The sequence below is a fragment of the Phaeodactylum tricornutum genome, chromosome 29, assembly GCF_000150955.2.
Source record: "Phaeodactylum tricornutum CCAP 1055/1 chromosome 29, whole genome shotgun sequence".
In the NCBI taxonomy this organism is placed as follows: Eukaryota; Bacillariophyta; class Bacillariophyceae; order Surirellales; family Neidiaceae; genus Phaeodactylum; species Phaeodactylum tricornutum.
In genome coordinates this window covers 61095-75420 of record NC_011697.1, presented here as the reverse complement: position 1 = coordinate 75420, position 14326 = coordinate 61095, and the positions used below count along the sequence as shown (strand labels likewise).

Below are 14326 nucleotides of genomic sequence, written 5' to 3'. Positions count from 1 at the left end.
ATCATGCCTCGCTTCAGCGACGAATGGGTCATTGACCGCGTTCTATTTGATTACGTTTCGGGAGGATCTTGTGCGTGCTGTGGTTTCGCCCACTTTCTACCGAACGGAACGGTTGATCTCATCAACGCCATGTCAGATCTCGACACGGATCAGGCCAACGCCGAGAAAGCAGCACTGGTACATCACCCGTGGCCTACCGATCTTCGTGACCAAGTATGGGCGGATCGCGTCCGATTGCGTCAAAAGCTCAAACGCGAAATGAAGGCCTACCGAGAGTTTTGGGATGAGCACGCCGACGCGTTTCGAAGCTGGTGCCGAACACAAAAGCTTAAAAGAATGCTTCAACTACCGCGCAGCGAAATAATGGAAACACTGCGTCAAAAATACAATATACATTCGGCTTATGGAGTTGTCCTCTGCGCCACATTAGAACAAGTTGCACATTTTTCGTTGACTGGGTACCCGACTGACGGAAGGGGAGATGCCGAATCTACTTTCGAGGATTCTTTGATTTTCAATCGACGGGGAGGATTAACTCTGAAAGACTTTTCGAGCCACGATGAGCATCTTTGTCCAGATGTAATACGGGTCCTATGTGATCGAATTGGATCATTGGGGGGTCCTAAATTACTCGAACGTGCTCCTGCTAGCACGGAGAAGAGAGACGGTGATGATGAAGATGATGCAGATGCTATAAGTAACGTCGGCTCCAAGATCAGTTTTCAATCTGATCGACGAATTGTTCGGCTTATTGTTGCCAGGTATTGGGCCGACCTCCTGCAAGCCCGTTTTCTGACAGTCAATAAATCAGAGCCTCAATCCTACTAGACTTTACTAAAAGGGGCAGTTCCTGTCATTGAGTAGCTCTCCTTTTGAAGCCTGAGCAACGTGAAATCTTGTAGAAATAACTCCAATATTCCTCGCCTAGAATTATGAATATGGCCCTGCTGGCTATTTTGATGACTGGATGATTTGATGACTGTGAGAGGAGAGCGGTGTTGGGTGTTTTTGAAAATAGGACCCTAACGGATCAAGCTCCGTCACAAGATTTACTTACATATGCCTGGCTTTTTCCACCTAAATTCGACATGTCATAATATCAATACATACGACGAGGCAATATCATAATTAATTTTTGATAAGACTTTCAATCATCCGACCAAAATATTTTATTCCTATATGACCCAAAAAAACTGTAAAAGCTCGTCTGGCGTTGGGATTCGGAATTCATTCTTGTTGCCAAGTTCCTTCGCTCCTTCACGACTGCTAAACAAGAGACCAAATCGAGGCTGGGCACTCTCTCACAATCTTTCATTTTTTATTCATTATTTTATCGCATACTCGCTTCCGTCAGAAGCAAAATGTGTCATCAAAATACATCCATGGCACGAAGAGTACTAACAACACTTCTGGTATTTTCAGGGGCGATTCATGTCTCGTCACAGTTTAACTCGGCTGTTCAGTGTCCCCAATCTCCGGATGTTACGGGCTACGTATCAATTGAAGCTTTGAATAATGATATGGAGGCCGAGAGAGATAGAATTCAGTCCGAAGGAGTTGAATCCGCGCTCTCATCCTATACATTTACACTATGTCCAAATCAAGTATTCGATGCGGCAAATGAGACGCTAACTCCAGTGCTCAGTGGAGCGCAATTCGTCTGTGGAGCAACTGGTTCATCTCAAGACAGTTGCTCCATCTCAAACGGACAAAATCAAGTCCTGATCGAAGACTCAACAGTTGCAGGCTATCCCATCGAAACCGTTGGATTTGCTGGTGTAACTTTTTCACAGTTTGGAACGTCTGCCATTGCGGGAGGCGCTGACTCGACTACGACAGTGATTCTTAATGACCCTACTTTCTTGGTAGGTACCCTTAACGCAACACGACTGATTTTTGTTCTGCTCTACTCACGTCCTTCTTTTTCGTCCAGATGAGCGGAAGCAGTTTCGCTACGCTTCAGCAAAATGGCGACCAGAACAACCCGTTTTCACTAGAAGTTACTCGTGGGGCTGTGCGAAACCTAGAAGTTGGCTCACCGCCAAGCGGCTCGATATTTGCAAATGAAGGAGGGGAACTCGCAATCAACGGCCTCGATGTCGTAAATCTTGATGCTGCTTCCATCGTATCATCATCCAACGGGGCAGCATCAATAATTCGTAGCGTCACCGTCTCTAGCAGTGACATCGAGGTACGATTCTCCATTTGCATGGCTCTCCATTTATTACCGACAAAATCTTACTCACCGTTTTCAATACCCTGTGCAGACTTTGTTTTCTACTACCAACCGCGCTCAAACGACTGCTGCTGTAATTGACGTGCAAAGAATGGGCAGTATGTCAGCGATTTTCGACTCAATGATGGCGTCGGTGGCGATTTCTGGACTTAACGTTGTCAACAACCAAATGCCGGAGCTGTGGACTGGTGTTGCTTCGAGAGGTCTTTCTGATGTTTCCGTCACCAACTCTACCTTTCGCGACAACGCGGGGTCAGAGCATTTGTTTCTCGCCTCAACCGGTTCTCAAATAAACGTGGATTCGATCGAAGTCGCTGATTCGTTGGGTTCACTCAATATTGTAAGAGACTTGAAAAATCTTCATCGACAGTGAGCAGGACACCAGCTTCTTACCCAGTTTGGATTTTCTAACAGAATCGAGATAGACCTAGCACCGTTCTAATCGCCATAAATTCAGCCGCTACAGCTTCTCGCGTGCAGGTATCAGGGGTGGGCACAATGTCAGTAAGTACACGTGTTTGCCACTTTTTAGGATGTGCTGAGTCTTTGCGGTCTTATACATTTAATGGCATCCCTTTTCTCTATAGTCGGTTTTTTTTGTTTTCAATGAAAGCGATGTGGGTATGAGTCGAAATTGTATTGTAGACAGTGAAGTGGATGCGGCAGTCTTCGTCAGCGGGACTTCCAGCTCTACTTCGTCTCTGAACTACATTAATTCAACTCAAACGCAAGTTTGTCAAGCGCCTGGCGAGCGCCTCGTTTTGGAGAATACTGGAGAGGCAAACTGTTTCATTACTGCCTTGTGTAACACGCGGTGCGGAGTTTGGGCCGACCAAGTCAGCTGTCGGGCGGATGAGCAAGTGACTTCAGCTCCAACACCTTTTACGACGACCGCACCGACCCTCGTCGAGAGCACGGTACCAATGGAAGTCGCTTCCGACACACCTTCAAGTGTGCCAACAATGTCTATAGGACCTTCTGCTAGGCCGCTTGTCTCTGATGTTCCAACGTCATCTGCTGTGACCAGTTTTCCGACAGAAATCGCATCCAATACCCCCACTATAATGCCTACAACCTCATCGGCGCCTACACTGGAAGGGTCCGAGCCGCCTTCTCAGCTCCCCACCATAGAAGTGATGCAAAGTCCGACTTCGTCTCCAACTGAAGCCCCACCATTTGACGGTGAGACATCTGCACCAACGTTTACGCCTTCTACTGAGAGCCCAACATTTGAAGGGGAGACATCCACACCCACGTTCACGCAATCAACACGTTTCCCAACGAATAGCTCACCTCCTTCCGGGGTCACTTTGCAGCCTTCCTCAGCACAAAGCATCGTCGCTTCATCGTCTGCGCCCCCATCTTCCCTAGGTTCGGTCAGCTTCGCTCCATCGTTTCGACCGACAGAAAAGACAAGCGAGTTTCCAAGTTCCAAGCCATCCTGCAGTACCGCGCCGCCTATTCTAGGAATCGGAAAGGGGAAAGGCAGTTCAAAAAGCTCAAAAAAATCGAAGAAGAGTGCCAAAGGCAAGGGAAAGGGCAGTGGAAAGGGCAAAGATTCGTCGTCCAAACAAGGTAAGGCCAAACTTGAGCACTTCTATTTATAAAGTGGCACAATGCATTTTCTAAACTTACTGTCAAAAATTTGCTTCCAGACGATCCGCAATTTGACCCTTTCTGCCAGCCCTCACATAGTCCGACCCTAAGCCTTCCACCAACGGGAAAAGGATCGAGCAGAAGCAGCAATAGTGGCAAAGGTGGTAAGAGCGGAAAGGGCAGCGCGGGTAACAAGAATGGTAGTGACAGCAAAATGAAAATGAATAGAAGAAAACTTGAGGACAACGTCACAGTCAGTGACTCCAGAAATGATTTCATAGAAGTCACAGAAGAAATGGAATACAATGGGACCACAGAACTGACAGTGAAACGCTATTTACGGTAACATGTGATTGTGAGATTTTTTATCGTATTCTCTTCGAACTTATGTTAAGGGGAAACAAACATCGGTCTTTTTTAACTGTAAAATGTGTTTTCTTTCTATACAAAGCAAATGGAAAAGTTCGTATTTAAAGAAATTGCTCTCTGGGGAATCTCTCGAGACGGTCCTGAGAAACGAAGAATGACATCGAATCATCTAGTAGAAAATCTCTCTATTGGAATGCGTTTTAAAATAGCGTATAGGCAATTCTCATCTCCAACGCCAACTGTGTTCTGGAGAGATGCAAAGATGGATTGACACAAACGTGTTCTCTCACAATTTTCATGCACCTAGTGTACATTTGAAAACATATTACTAGCTAGAAAGAGTAAGCTGTTTCCTACCAACTAACGGAAATAAAATCTTGACTGTGAATCGTGACACAATCGGTACTGACTTACAGCCTGATTCGAGTTGTCAAAAATGGTAAAACGTGTTCACAATGAATGAACAGTAAGGGTAAAGTAACAGCAAACAACTCGCTTTCACAGTCAACTATTGCCTGTAAATTGGCGTCTGATTCTTGGGAACGATAAATTTAGTCGTGAATGAAGATAACGCCACAATTATGTAGTGCGTTGCGTGTTTTTTTGGTGATAGCGCTCACATTTCGGAGGCCTGCCTAAAATTCGAATTGTGGAATTCAGCATCGAGCGGTTTGCACGAACAGAAATCTCCTTTACCCGTGAATTTACGACAATGGCGCTTTTCCCAAAGGTTACTGTTACCATAGTAACATTTGTAATTGCGCTAGCCTGGGGTTTCAATGACGCCGTGGCTCAGACTGTAGCATGCCCTCAAGCAGAGGGTTTGACCGGCTACACAACAATTGCATCGATCAACAATGACATGAGGGCCGAGTTAGCACGAATCAGTGACGGCGAAAAACTTCCTGAAGACAGTTACACCTATACGCTTTGTCCGCAGACAATATTTGATGTCTCAAATGAGCCTTTGCAGCCGATTTTAAGTGATGTTTCTTTCGCGTGTGGCTCAAACGGGGAGGCGAATGACAGTTGCGTTCTTTTCGGAGGTAGCCAGCAAGTCCTCATTGTAGACTCACTTTTGAATTCATATCCTCTAGAACGAATTACTTTCTCTGGGTTGACATTCTCTGGTTTCAACCAGAATTCTGAAAGTAGGGGTACTGCGATTGCTGCTTTTGCTTCGAAGCCCACTTCTGCGATTTTCCGTGACGCTTTGTTTCGTGTACGTTTTTTCCGTTTTGAATGCCAACTACAAATAAGATGTCCAATCGCTTCTCACAAATTCAAACACAAATCACAGGACTTTATGAGCGATTTCGTCATACTTCAAAGTACAGGGGAGCCGGGGTCGGAGCCAATGATGATCGAAATCAATGACAGTATCGTCAATGGCGGCACAACAGGAGTCTTCTTTGACAACGACGGCGGCTTTCTAAATATCAGAAATATTCAGGTTGAAGGATTAAATGCTGCCTCTTTCATTGCCACGGCCAATGGAGGCGTTTCGCGGCTTAGGGAGTCCTCAATTTCCAAAGGATCTTTGGATTCGATAACATACACAACTAACTCGGCGGAGCAGCAAGTTGCAGATGTGAACATTTTTTCAATGAGCCGCCTTGCAGACGCATTTTATGCGGAACAAGAAGGAAGCGGTTTAGTTGTGAGAAATGTCAGCTTATTTTCCAACGATCTCAGTCCTATGGAGTGGACTGCAATATCAGCACAATCCGGAGCAATCGTGGAAGTAGTAGGTTCAACAATCTCAGGGAATTCAGGTCTATTGTTTGCTTTACAAGCTGGTATTGGCTCCGCTGTCTCTATAACTGATTCGTCCATAAACCAAAACACGGCAGCGGTAAGAATACAGACGACTCTCGTTTTGTTCACGTCACTTCTTGCCTTAACCAGTTTCCTTTCGTAGAGCTCGACAAGCGCTTCCATCTTCGTAATTGGTGGCTCGGCAATTGTCGAACGATCTGAGTTCACCCAAAACTTTGGTTTTTCGGTAAGTTGTTCACAATCAGTGACGAAACCTCAAATCACTATTACGATGCAACTGATCTTTTGCTTCGTCCATTTAGGGAGAAATTTTAGCTTTTCTGGGTGGCTCTGTTGAATTGAGTCAATCATGTATCCAAGACAGTAGGTCGGATTTTGTAGCGTTCGCAGATAGCCAATCTACCGTTTCAGGTGAAAACGCGATGAACTTTGTTGGTAGCTACGAATCCTCGTTTTGTACATCTAGCGGGCCCCGACTCTTTCGCGAAGATGTCGGGGCTGGCTGCTTCGTCGGCGGCCTATGCACGGGAACTTGTCGGAATATTGCCGATGCTTCTGAATGTATGGCCCGCGCAGCAACCCCAACCTCAAGTCCGACTAACTTCCCCAATTCGGTGTTACCGACAGTCACCTCAACAGGTCAACCCGATACGAGTATTCCCTCGTTTACACCGGGATCCTTTGTGCCAAATACCCAAATACCAATTCCAACTGTTGACCTTACTTTTTCGCCAACTACAGATGATACTCTGCTTCCGACAAGGAATAGTGTTCCTGAAAGCACAAACCTGCCAACACTAGAAGTCCAACGTCCGACTTTGGCTTCAATTACAACATCAGTACCGATTACTCCGCCGAGCGAACCAACAGTAATTCCGACCTCTGCTCCACCGGGTACAACCGTCACGCCAACAATGCTGCCCACAAATGTGCATGGCCAGAACGGAACTCCGTCTCCAACACAGAGATGCCGACCAGCAGGAAGCGGGACTATGGCCAATTCTATCGGAAAGGGCAAGGGGGACAAAAGCTTCAAATCGTCCCGAGATTCTTCAAAGAATATCCGAACACCAGAGTTCGGGATTGAACAGTGGGTGGACAACAAATTATTGGACGGACGTCACACATGGTTCAGTACCCAATCGAAGGAAGAACCTTTGTTCAACGAAAGCTTGCCCATTTGCCCTCCGGAAGAGTCTGCAAGGCCAACCGTTGGTGCCGTATCCACAAAGTCCGGTAAAGGAAAAAGAGGTGCTTCAGAGAAATCTTCGAAGAAGGGTAGTATGAGCGCTAAATCTGGAAAGGCAAAAAGCAGCAGTACCAAGAGTAAAAAAAGCAGCGACAGGAGTAGCTTCAGCAGCAAGAAGAAAAAGGGTGGTGTACGTCGTGAAATTTGAGAGGAAATTTGGCTGTAGCTTGCGCTCCTTCGCAGACGTATTCCAGTTCATTCACGGCCACAAACCACTTGCCGAGAGCTGAAGTGTTTGTCTATGCCCGATGATATCGAAGTTCTTGCACTTCCAGCATAATATCTAGTATGACTATCGAATCAGTAAATATAGTTTTAGCTCACAGTCAATATCAATTTACAAGGATGAGACGCGATGTCAACGGCCGTCGTGTACCAACTGGGATTGCATATGCCAGCGACTGTCGCGCACCTACGGGCCCTGTTTTACGTACTAGTCGTCCATCAACCAGTGTAGCCAGAGATTTAGTGTTGTCAATGGCAACGAGCAAGAATTCTCTCAGCACATCTTGCGATAGCTAGACCACAGACTATGCAACAAGAAAAGTTACGGCTTGGATGATGATGACCTTGCTTTCGGAAACTTATAATCCCCTGACAAAGTTCGCTCCCGTAAAGCTGGGTCTAGCTTCCAAGCATTCGATTCGATACCGTTGAGACTGTAAACGACACGTTCAAGTCGGCGAAAAAACCCGGATTGATCCAAGACTGGGTTGCAAATTCCAGAAATGATGCAATAATTTCCTTCAAAGGGTGCCAAGTGATGCAATGCGTGAGGCTTGCGAGCAATCGTCAACCCAGAATCCTGTAGCCAATTCACCCAACCGGGTGTTTCGCTTTTAAGCTGATGAGACCATTTGTGAAATTCTTGCGACATGATTTCAAAGACACAAAATGTTGCCATAAAGAAGACAACATCCGGAGGGGCAATAGCGTTAATAGCCAACATGGGTACAATTCCGAACGGAATGCAAAGCTTGTATACATTGTTGCAAAATCCACGCTGTGCAATAGTCCAAGGTGCTGAGTGGTGCCCTTGAAAAGCTGCAATGATTCCTCCCATAACGGGTGTTTTACCGTTGCCGTAGTTGTCCGTCGCCCAGTGCAAGACCCCCGAGCCAAAATCAGCAATCACCCAGCTCACGAGGGTAAGCACGATTGCGTGTATCGACGTCAAGGCAATATTGCCGCTGGAAGCTTCTACCATGCCGGAAAATGAATTGACCAAAAATCCCGCATGTGCCGCAAATGTGACAGAAACAGCTGCAACTTGAAAGGGCTGCGTTTCCAAAGAATCACCCTCAACAACTATTTGTGCATTTCGCCCTTTGGGACGTTCGAGACCGGATCCCTCCAAACCGAATACAAAACCGTCGTCGTTCCAGGAAGGCTTCTTGGTTTCCTTTTCTTTGTTCGAAGCCGTTGTCTCGGTTTCTGTCGAGGCCAGAGCAGTTGCTCGAAGAGAAGTAGAATACAAGCCTTGACTGGATGACGAGGGGTCGGGAATGACGGCCATATGCAGAGGTTTCAGGCCACTTTCGCGATGTACAGTACGCGTAGATGAACTTAGTGAAAAAGAGGACGTTTTCGCAGCCAGCAAAAAGCAAACTGTAGCAGCAAGCTGTCGAGGTAAGCTCATCTTGTTGAATGCTTTGGAAACGTTAGAGCAGAGTCGACTGCTTTCGGGGTAACAAGAAGTGTATGTTTTACCATGTAAAATCATGTTGGAATGTCAATGGTGACGGGCAAATCAGGCAGAAGGTACAAAACCAGTGCCTCCATTTCTCTGGCGAGTCTCGTCATATCGAAGTTGTTTCTTGAAGGCTTTCTTACAAGATAAGATGAGTCAGACAAAATCAACCATTTCTACCTAGTAGTATCTAGTAGGCGCGATCGCGAACAGAGCGCACAGTCAGTCAAATTACGTCATTGACCTGCCCGTCGTCCGTCAGATAGTTAACAGTAAGTAGTCATTGCTCTCAATAACTGCGAGGTCTGATCGTCAGCCGCCAGCCTAAAAATAAACGAAGGTACGGAACGAACTAGCTCGGACTCTTGTAGACCCATCTATCCAAAAAAGTTGATTCTACAAGAAAACACCAGGACGGTGGGCTTCCAGAGATTTCAGTAGCTACAAAGAGGAATCCGAACTGACTATGAGAAAAGAATCCAGTTGCTTGCATAGCACATTTTACGAGAGTCCGAATATAATGTTTTGGTCCGAAGAAACAAGCACAATACAATAAATAGTGGAGCATTCTGTATGCTCATGCCGCCGCTGGCTTGCCACTGTTGCTATTTTCTTGGCGTCCGAACGATAGCTTTCTCCAAATGGACGAAAAGACGGCCTTAGGCTTGGCAACCTTGTGTATCACCCGGCGCATCCGCCAGCCAAGCAATCTCCACATAGTACCGGATCGTGGACGCCCGAATCCCCCAAACGCTCGGGAATGAAAGTTGATAAGAGCCTTTTCGTATTGAACGTTTCGCAAGTACGAGGTAGCGGCCTCCCACCCCCACCGTTCAGTTTCTTTCCGGGCTGCCTTGGCCATTTGAGTGCGGAATTTCGCATTCCTTAGACTCTCGAGGCGCGATACGAAGCCAGCAATATCTCCGGGTGGAACTAAAAATCCCGTCTTACCGTCATCAATAATATCGGGAATGCCGCCTGCGGCGGCCCCAACTACGGGAACACCGGACGCCATACTCTCCAAAACGACAAAACCCAAGGTTTCGGAATCACTAGGCATGACAAACACATCAGCCGACGCAAAGGCGGACGATAGCTCATCGCCATCCAATTGACCAGTAAACACCGTGTTGGTACCCTTGAAATAGTCATGAAGTTCCTCTTCTTGTGGTCCCTTACCAACTATGCATAATCTCGCGTTGGGCATTCGTTCCAGCATGGGCTTGATGTCTTTCAGACGCTTTTCGGCTCCTAGCCGTCCCACATAGACCATCAAAAAGTCGTCAGCATTGCCCCTAGTCATTTTCTCCCGCATGGAAGTGGACCGAAATTTGGGATCAAATCGATCCGTATCGATGCCTTTCCGCCAGACGTCCACTCGAGGAATCCCGTTGCGAGTCAGTTCTTCCTGCATTTGCGGACTTGTGACCAGGGTCAAATCCGCTCGGGCGTGTGCCCAGCGCAGTAATTCCCAACAAAAGTTCTCAATACCAGGTACGAAGGAAAGATAATTTTTGCCGTAACTCGGCAAGTGTGTGTGATAGCTCATAACTAGAGGAATACATAAGACACGCGCATAGAAAATAGACGCGAACAGCATGAAGCCGGGAGATGTGACGTGAATGAGGTCGGGTTTGAATTTTTCCAGCATTTGGGCGCCTTTCATTTCTGGCAAATCAAAGGTGAGGGAAATCTGATTGTAAAGGGGAAAGGTAAAGCCCTGTGTGTGCTTGATGGAGAATCCACTGCATGCGGTGGGCAGTTCGTGTGCGGGAGTCTTGGTGTCGACGGTCAGAATGTCAACTTCGTCGCCGGCTTTGGCCATGAATTTGAGCATTTCTTTGAAACGATTCGCGTATCCAGAAACATGAGTGAACGGAGTAGGTTCCACCATGAGACAAATCTTACGGGGAGGGTTGCGTCGTAGCGGTGGCGCATCCGATGACCTCGCGGCGGCTTCTAGCCGGACCGAAGATGAGCTGACAGAGGAAGTACAAGGCGGAGGGATTGCGGATGTGTATGGCTGAAAGCATGAGACGAACCCAATGCATGCTGTAGCCACCAAACAGACAATCAGGAGCGCCGATTTTACAACGATCATTGCCTGTCCTTGGAAGCAAAGATGAAAAGCTCCACTAGGAGGGAGCGCTGTGGTGTGGTATGGCAATGAATTGTCAAACTGTGTGACAAATGACGGTGCTGGGCTGTGACTGGTTCACCAAACTCACCACCAAAATGCTGTAAGTGAGACAGGAGCAACCCACCAATGGTAGTAGTTGAAGTGATGGTTAGATTCGAGGATTGTTTTCGCGAGATTCCCCGCGTTTTATAAAAGGCCTCGGCTGTGCACGCGTGAACGCAGCGATGAATGAGGTTGACGAGCTCCAACAAATTTCGGTTCGAAACAATTTTGTTTTTTTCTTCGAAAGATGCCGGCTCGTACATTGGTTTGTCATGACTTAGGGATCAGGTACTGACGTGCGTCAGTCTTTTCGGACACTGTGTTCACTGCCTGTGAGACTATCAAGCGAAACTAATGTAGTGTAAAAACCGATGCAACAGCTGGTCTGCGACACGGCCAAGCATGACGCGCTCTCCTCAGTTTGCAAAATAGGTACTGGTTTGCATCTTATCCGACAAACTCCACCGGCACTAGCTAGGTGACTGCCCTCTAGTACATCTATTGACATTAGTACTTGCCTTTACCAGACTAAATCCTTCCTATGCCTACAGGTAGCCTTCAGCGTTATAGTTGAAAAATCGTAATCTATTAGCATATGGAATATCATGTTTTTGGTAGTACAAGCTAACAGCACACCTGGCAATATACCTAGTTGCCGTTCTCGTAATAAGCTTCGCAGCAAATCGATCGCTGTGTTTACGTCAGTCGGCCTTCCTGTCCACCTAGATCGTGCGGGAGGGGTGGCAACGGAGCAGACGCGTGCTCTCGATGCGTTTTCCGTGTCACCGAAGTTATCGGATTATAGGGCGCCTCCTGACATATTCTGCGAGAATTGTTCACGTAATAGTTGAGCAGCCTAGTTGTGGCCGGATTAGAAGTCTCGACCTCTTCTTCACTCCGTCGGGCGTTGAGCAAATGGCCTTTGACATCGATGGCAAGCTTCTTGCCAAGCTCGACGCCCCACTGATCGAAAGAATTAATGTCCCACATGAATCCTTGGACGGCTGTGCGATGTTCGTAAATAGCTAGCAGTTGTCCACACGCATAAGCCGTCAGTTTCGGAAGCAGCAGAGAAAGGCTCGGACGATTGCCTTTAAAAACTTTGTGACCCACCAGACCTGGAGGAACACCTTCGGCGCGGACTTCGTCAGCTGTCTTTCCCGTAGCGAGGGCATCCGGCTGAGCGAAAAAGTTTGCCATGAGTTCATCGTGTGAGGATAAATTCTCACCGTCCAGGCAAAAGTCGTGCTGTGACTGCACAAAGCCAATAAAGTCACATGGAACCGTCTGTCCCATATGCAGCAGCTGATAGAAAGAGTGCTGGCCATTGGTACCAGCTACAAAAAGGAAAAGAAACAGATTTAAGCGGGCACCATTTGTGAACCAATGATAAAAGAAGCTCCGCAAAACGTACCTTCTCCGAAATCGATTTCACCCACGGGGTAGTCTACCTCCAGACCATGTTTCGTCATGGTTTTGCCATTTGATTCCATGTCCAGCTGTTGAATGTGCGCCGGTAGCTTAAGCAAAGCCTCCGCGTATGGCAAGGTCGTCCGAGCCTTGTAATTCATAAAGGACATATTCCATACGCCCAGTAGTCCCATTAAAACCGGAATGTTACGATCATAAGGCGCTGTCAGAAAATGCTTGTCCATCGAATTTGCACCTTGAAGAAACTTTTCAAACAAGTCGAAACCATATAGCAGACTTATCGGAACGGCACCGGCTGCGCTGCATACACTATACCGACCACCCACAAAGTCCCAAAACCGGAAAAAATATCGGTCGGTATCAATTCCAAATTTGCGAACGTTGTCAATTGCCGAAACAGATGCACACGCCACCATATGTTTCTTGACCACTTCCTTGTCGTTGCCCATAAAATCCCACAGCCATTGCCGCATTGTGCGGGCATTGAGCATGGTTTCAGCAGTGGTAAACGTTTTGCTGACAACGACCACGAGTGTTTCTTCAGGATCTAAATCCGCACATGTTCGTTCAACATCTACCGGATCTACGTTGCTTAAAAATCGCAACGAATAACCCAACGCAGAATTGATTCCTTCTGGCTCCGTTTTAAGACACTCGTGTAAAAATTCCGGGCCCAGGTACGATCCGCCAATGCCCACGGACACAATGTTCCGGAGCCGCTTACCGGTGTACCCGCGAATTTGCCCCGATCGAACACCGTCTGTAAAGACTTTGACTTGATCCAGCACCTGGTGTACTTCTGCAATCACATCAACACCGTCCACCATGACAGTACCGGTCAACGCACGTTCGGCTCGCAGTGCCGTGTGCAGGACCGCCCGATCTTCGGTGAAGTTGATTTTGTCGCCCTTCACCATTTTGTCAATTTGACCTTTAAGATTTTGCTTTTCGGCCAGTGCGTACAAAAACTTCATTGTTTCCAGTGTTACACGCTGCCGGGAGTAGTCGAGATAGACACCATCATGGGTTGCATACATTTCGTCACAACGTTCCCTGTCTTGTAGCAAGTCTTTGAGATGTGTTGTTCCGATATATTCGGCATGTTTCTCGAGACGCTTCCATTCGGAGCACGTCGAAACGAGCTGTGGTCGATTGATGATATTGGTGATGAATTGAATGGGGCCATCGTGCTTTTGGTTGCGGTGCTGTCGAACAAGATTGACCGTTGCGTGGTGATGATGTTGCCAGGCGACACCTGGACGAGCAAGTCGGGGTGGAATAGGGATGTTGGGTAGGCTAACCCGGCGTTGAAGCACTGTTGCTTCTTCGCTGCCTTCCGTAGCGTCGTCCTGAAAAATAATCGCTTCCAACCGATGGTAATCCCTTTCACTCAAAACCGTATGACGTACTCTAGGGACTTCAAGACTGTGTTGTTCTGGTTTCTTCCATTGTCGCGTGAAGTCTTCTGTTTGTAGGAGGTAGTCCGATTCCGGCGACAGTGCCTTGGGGTCGTCATCTTTATCTTCCTTGGCCTCGGTACGACTCGTTCCGCCCCGCGGCGGTTCCGTCATGACTTGAAGACGAACCGCTCGAGGTGTTCGCATCGGGAGAGACAGTGGAACAAACGCTGATGAAAAACTGCATAGCAACAGTAGCAATATAGAGAAAACATGAAAACAGTGAGATTCGAGTATTGCTCTCATGGTCTAGCTTGGATCACACTTTACGGACATAAGTGTGAAGCAAAGTTTCCGGTATATTTTGCCGCTGGAAAAAACGTGTCAGCCGGGTCAG

At 47.3% G+C, this 14326-nt stretch overlaps 6 protein-coding genes across 6 annotated transcripts; 3 read left to right on the top strand and 3 right to left on the bottom strand.

Moving 5' to 3' along the window:
- Nucleotides 1-3: 3 nt before the first annotated feature.
- PHATRDRAFT_50358 (predicted protein) lies at nucleotides 4-828 on the top strand (the record flags this gene model as incomplete). Its single annotated transcript, XM_002185285.1, has 1 exon — nucleotides 4-828. The coding sequence occupies one exon, from the start codon at nucleotides 4-6 to the stop codon at nucleotides 826-828; it is 825 nt and encodes a 274-aa protein (XP_002185321.1).
- Nucleotides 829-1361: 533 nt separating this feature from the next.
- Nucleotides 1362-4178, top strand: PHATRDRAFT_50357 (predicted protein; the record flags this gene model as incomplete). Its single annotated transcript, XM_002185284.1, has 6 exons — nucleotides 1362-1865; nucleotides 1934-2191; nucleotides 2268-2576; nucleotides 2717-2740; nucleotides 2824-3811; nucleotides 3892-4178. The coding sequence occupies 6 exons, from the start codon at nucleotides 1362-1364 to the stop codon at nucleotides 4176-4178; spliced, it is 2370 nt and encodes a 789-aa protein (XP_002185320.1).
- Nucleotides 4179-4913: 735 nt separating this feature from the next.
- On the top strand, nucleotides 4914-7377 carry PHATRDRAFT_41302 (predicted protein; the record flags this gene model as incomplete). The annotated part of the gene is made up of 4 exons (XM_002185283.1): nucleotides 4914-5423; nucleotides 5502-6056; nucleotides 6123-6206; nucleotides 6283-7377. The coding sequence occupies 4 exons, from the start codon at nucleotides 4914-4916 to the stop codon at nucleotides 7375-7377; spliced, it is 2244 nt and encodes a 747-aa protein (XP_002185319.1).
- Nucleotides 7378-7860: 483 nt separating this feature from the next.
- PHATRDRAFT_5271 (predicted protein) lies at nucleotides 7861-8367 on the bottom strand (the record flags this gene model as incomplete). Its single annotated transcript, XM_002185241.1, has 1 exon — nucleotides 7861-8367. A coding segment is annotated over one exon (507 nt), but the record flags the coding sequence as incomplete, so codon positions are not given.
- A 1129-nt stretch (nucleotides 8368-9496) lies between these two features.
- SQD2 (glycosyl transferase, group 1) lies at nucleotides 9497-11177 on the bottom strand (the record flags this gene model as incomplete). Its single annotated transcript, XM_002185240.1, has 1 exon — nucleotides 9497-11177. Exon 1 carries the CDS (start codon nucleotides 11018-11020, stop codon nucleotides 9497-9499), a length of 1524 nt encoding a protein of 507 aa, XP_002185276.1. The 5' UTR covers nucleotides 11021-11177.
- A 620-nt stretch (nucleotides 11178-11797) lies between these two features.
- GPI_3 (isomerase glucose-6-phosphate isomerase) lies at nucleotides 11798-14235 on the bottom strand (the record flags this gene model as incomplete). Its single annotated transcript, XM_002185239.1, has 2 exons — nucleotides 11798-12438; nucleotides 12516-14235. The coding sequence occupies 2 exons, from the start codon at nucleotides 14233-14235 to the stop codon at nucleotides 11798-11800; spliced, it is 2361 nt and encodes a 786-aa protein (XP_002185275.1).
- Between the last annotated feature and the right edge of the window lie 91 nt (nucleotides 14236-14326).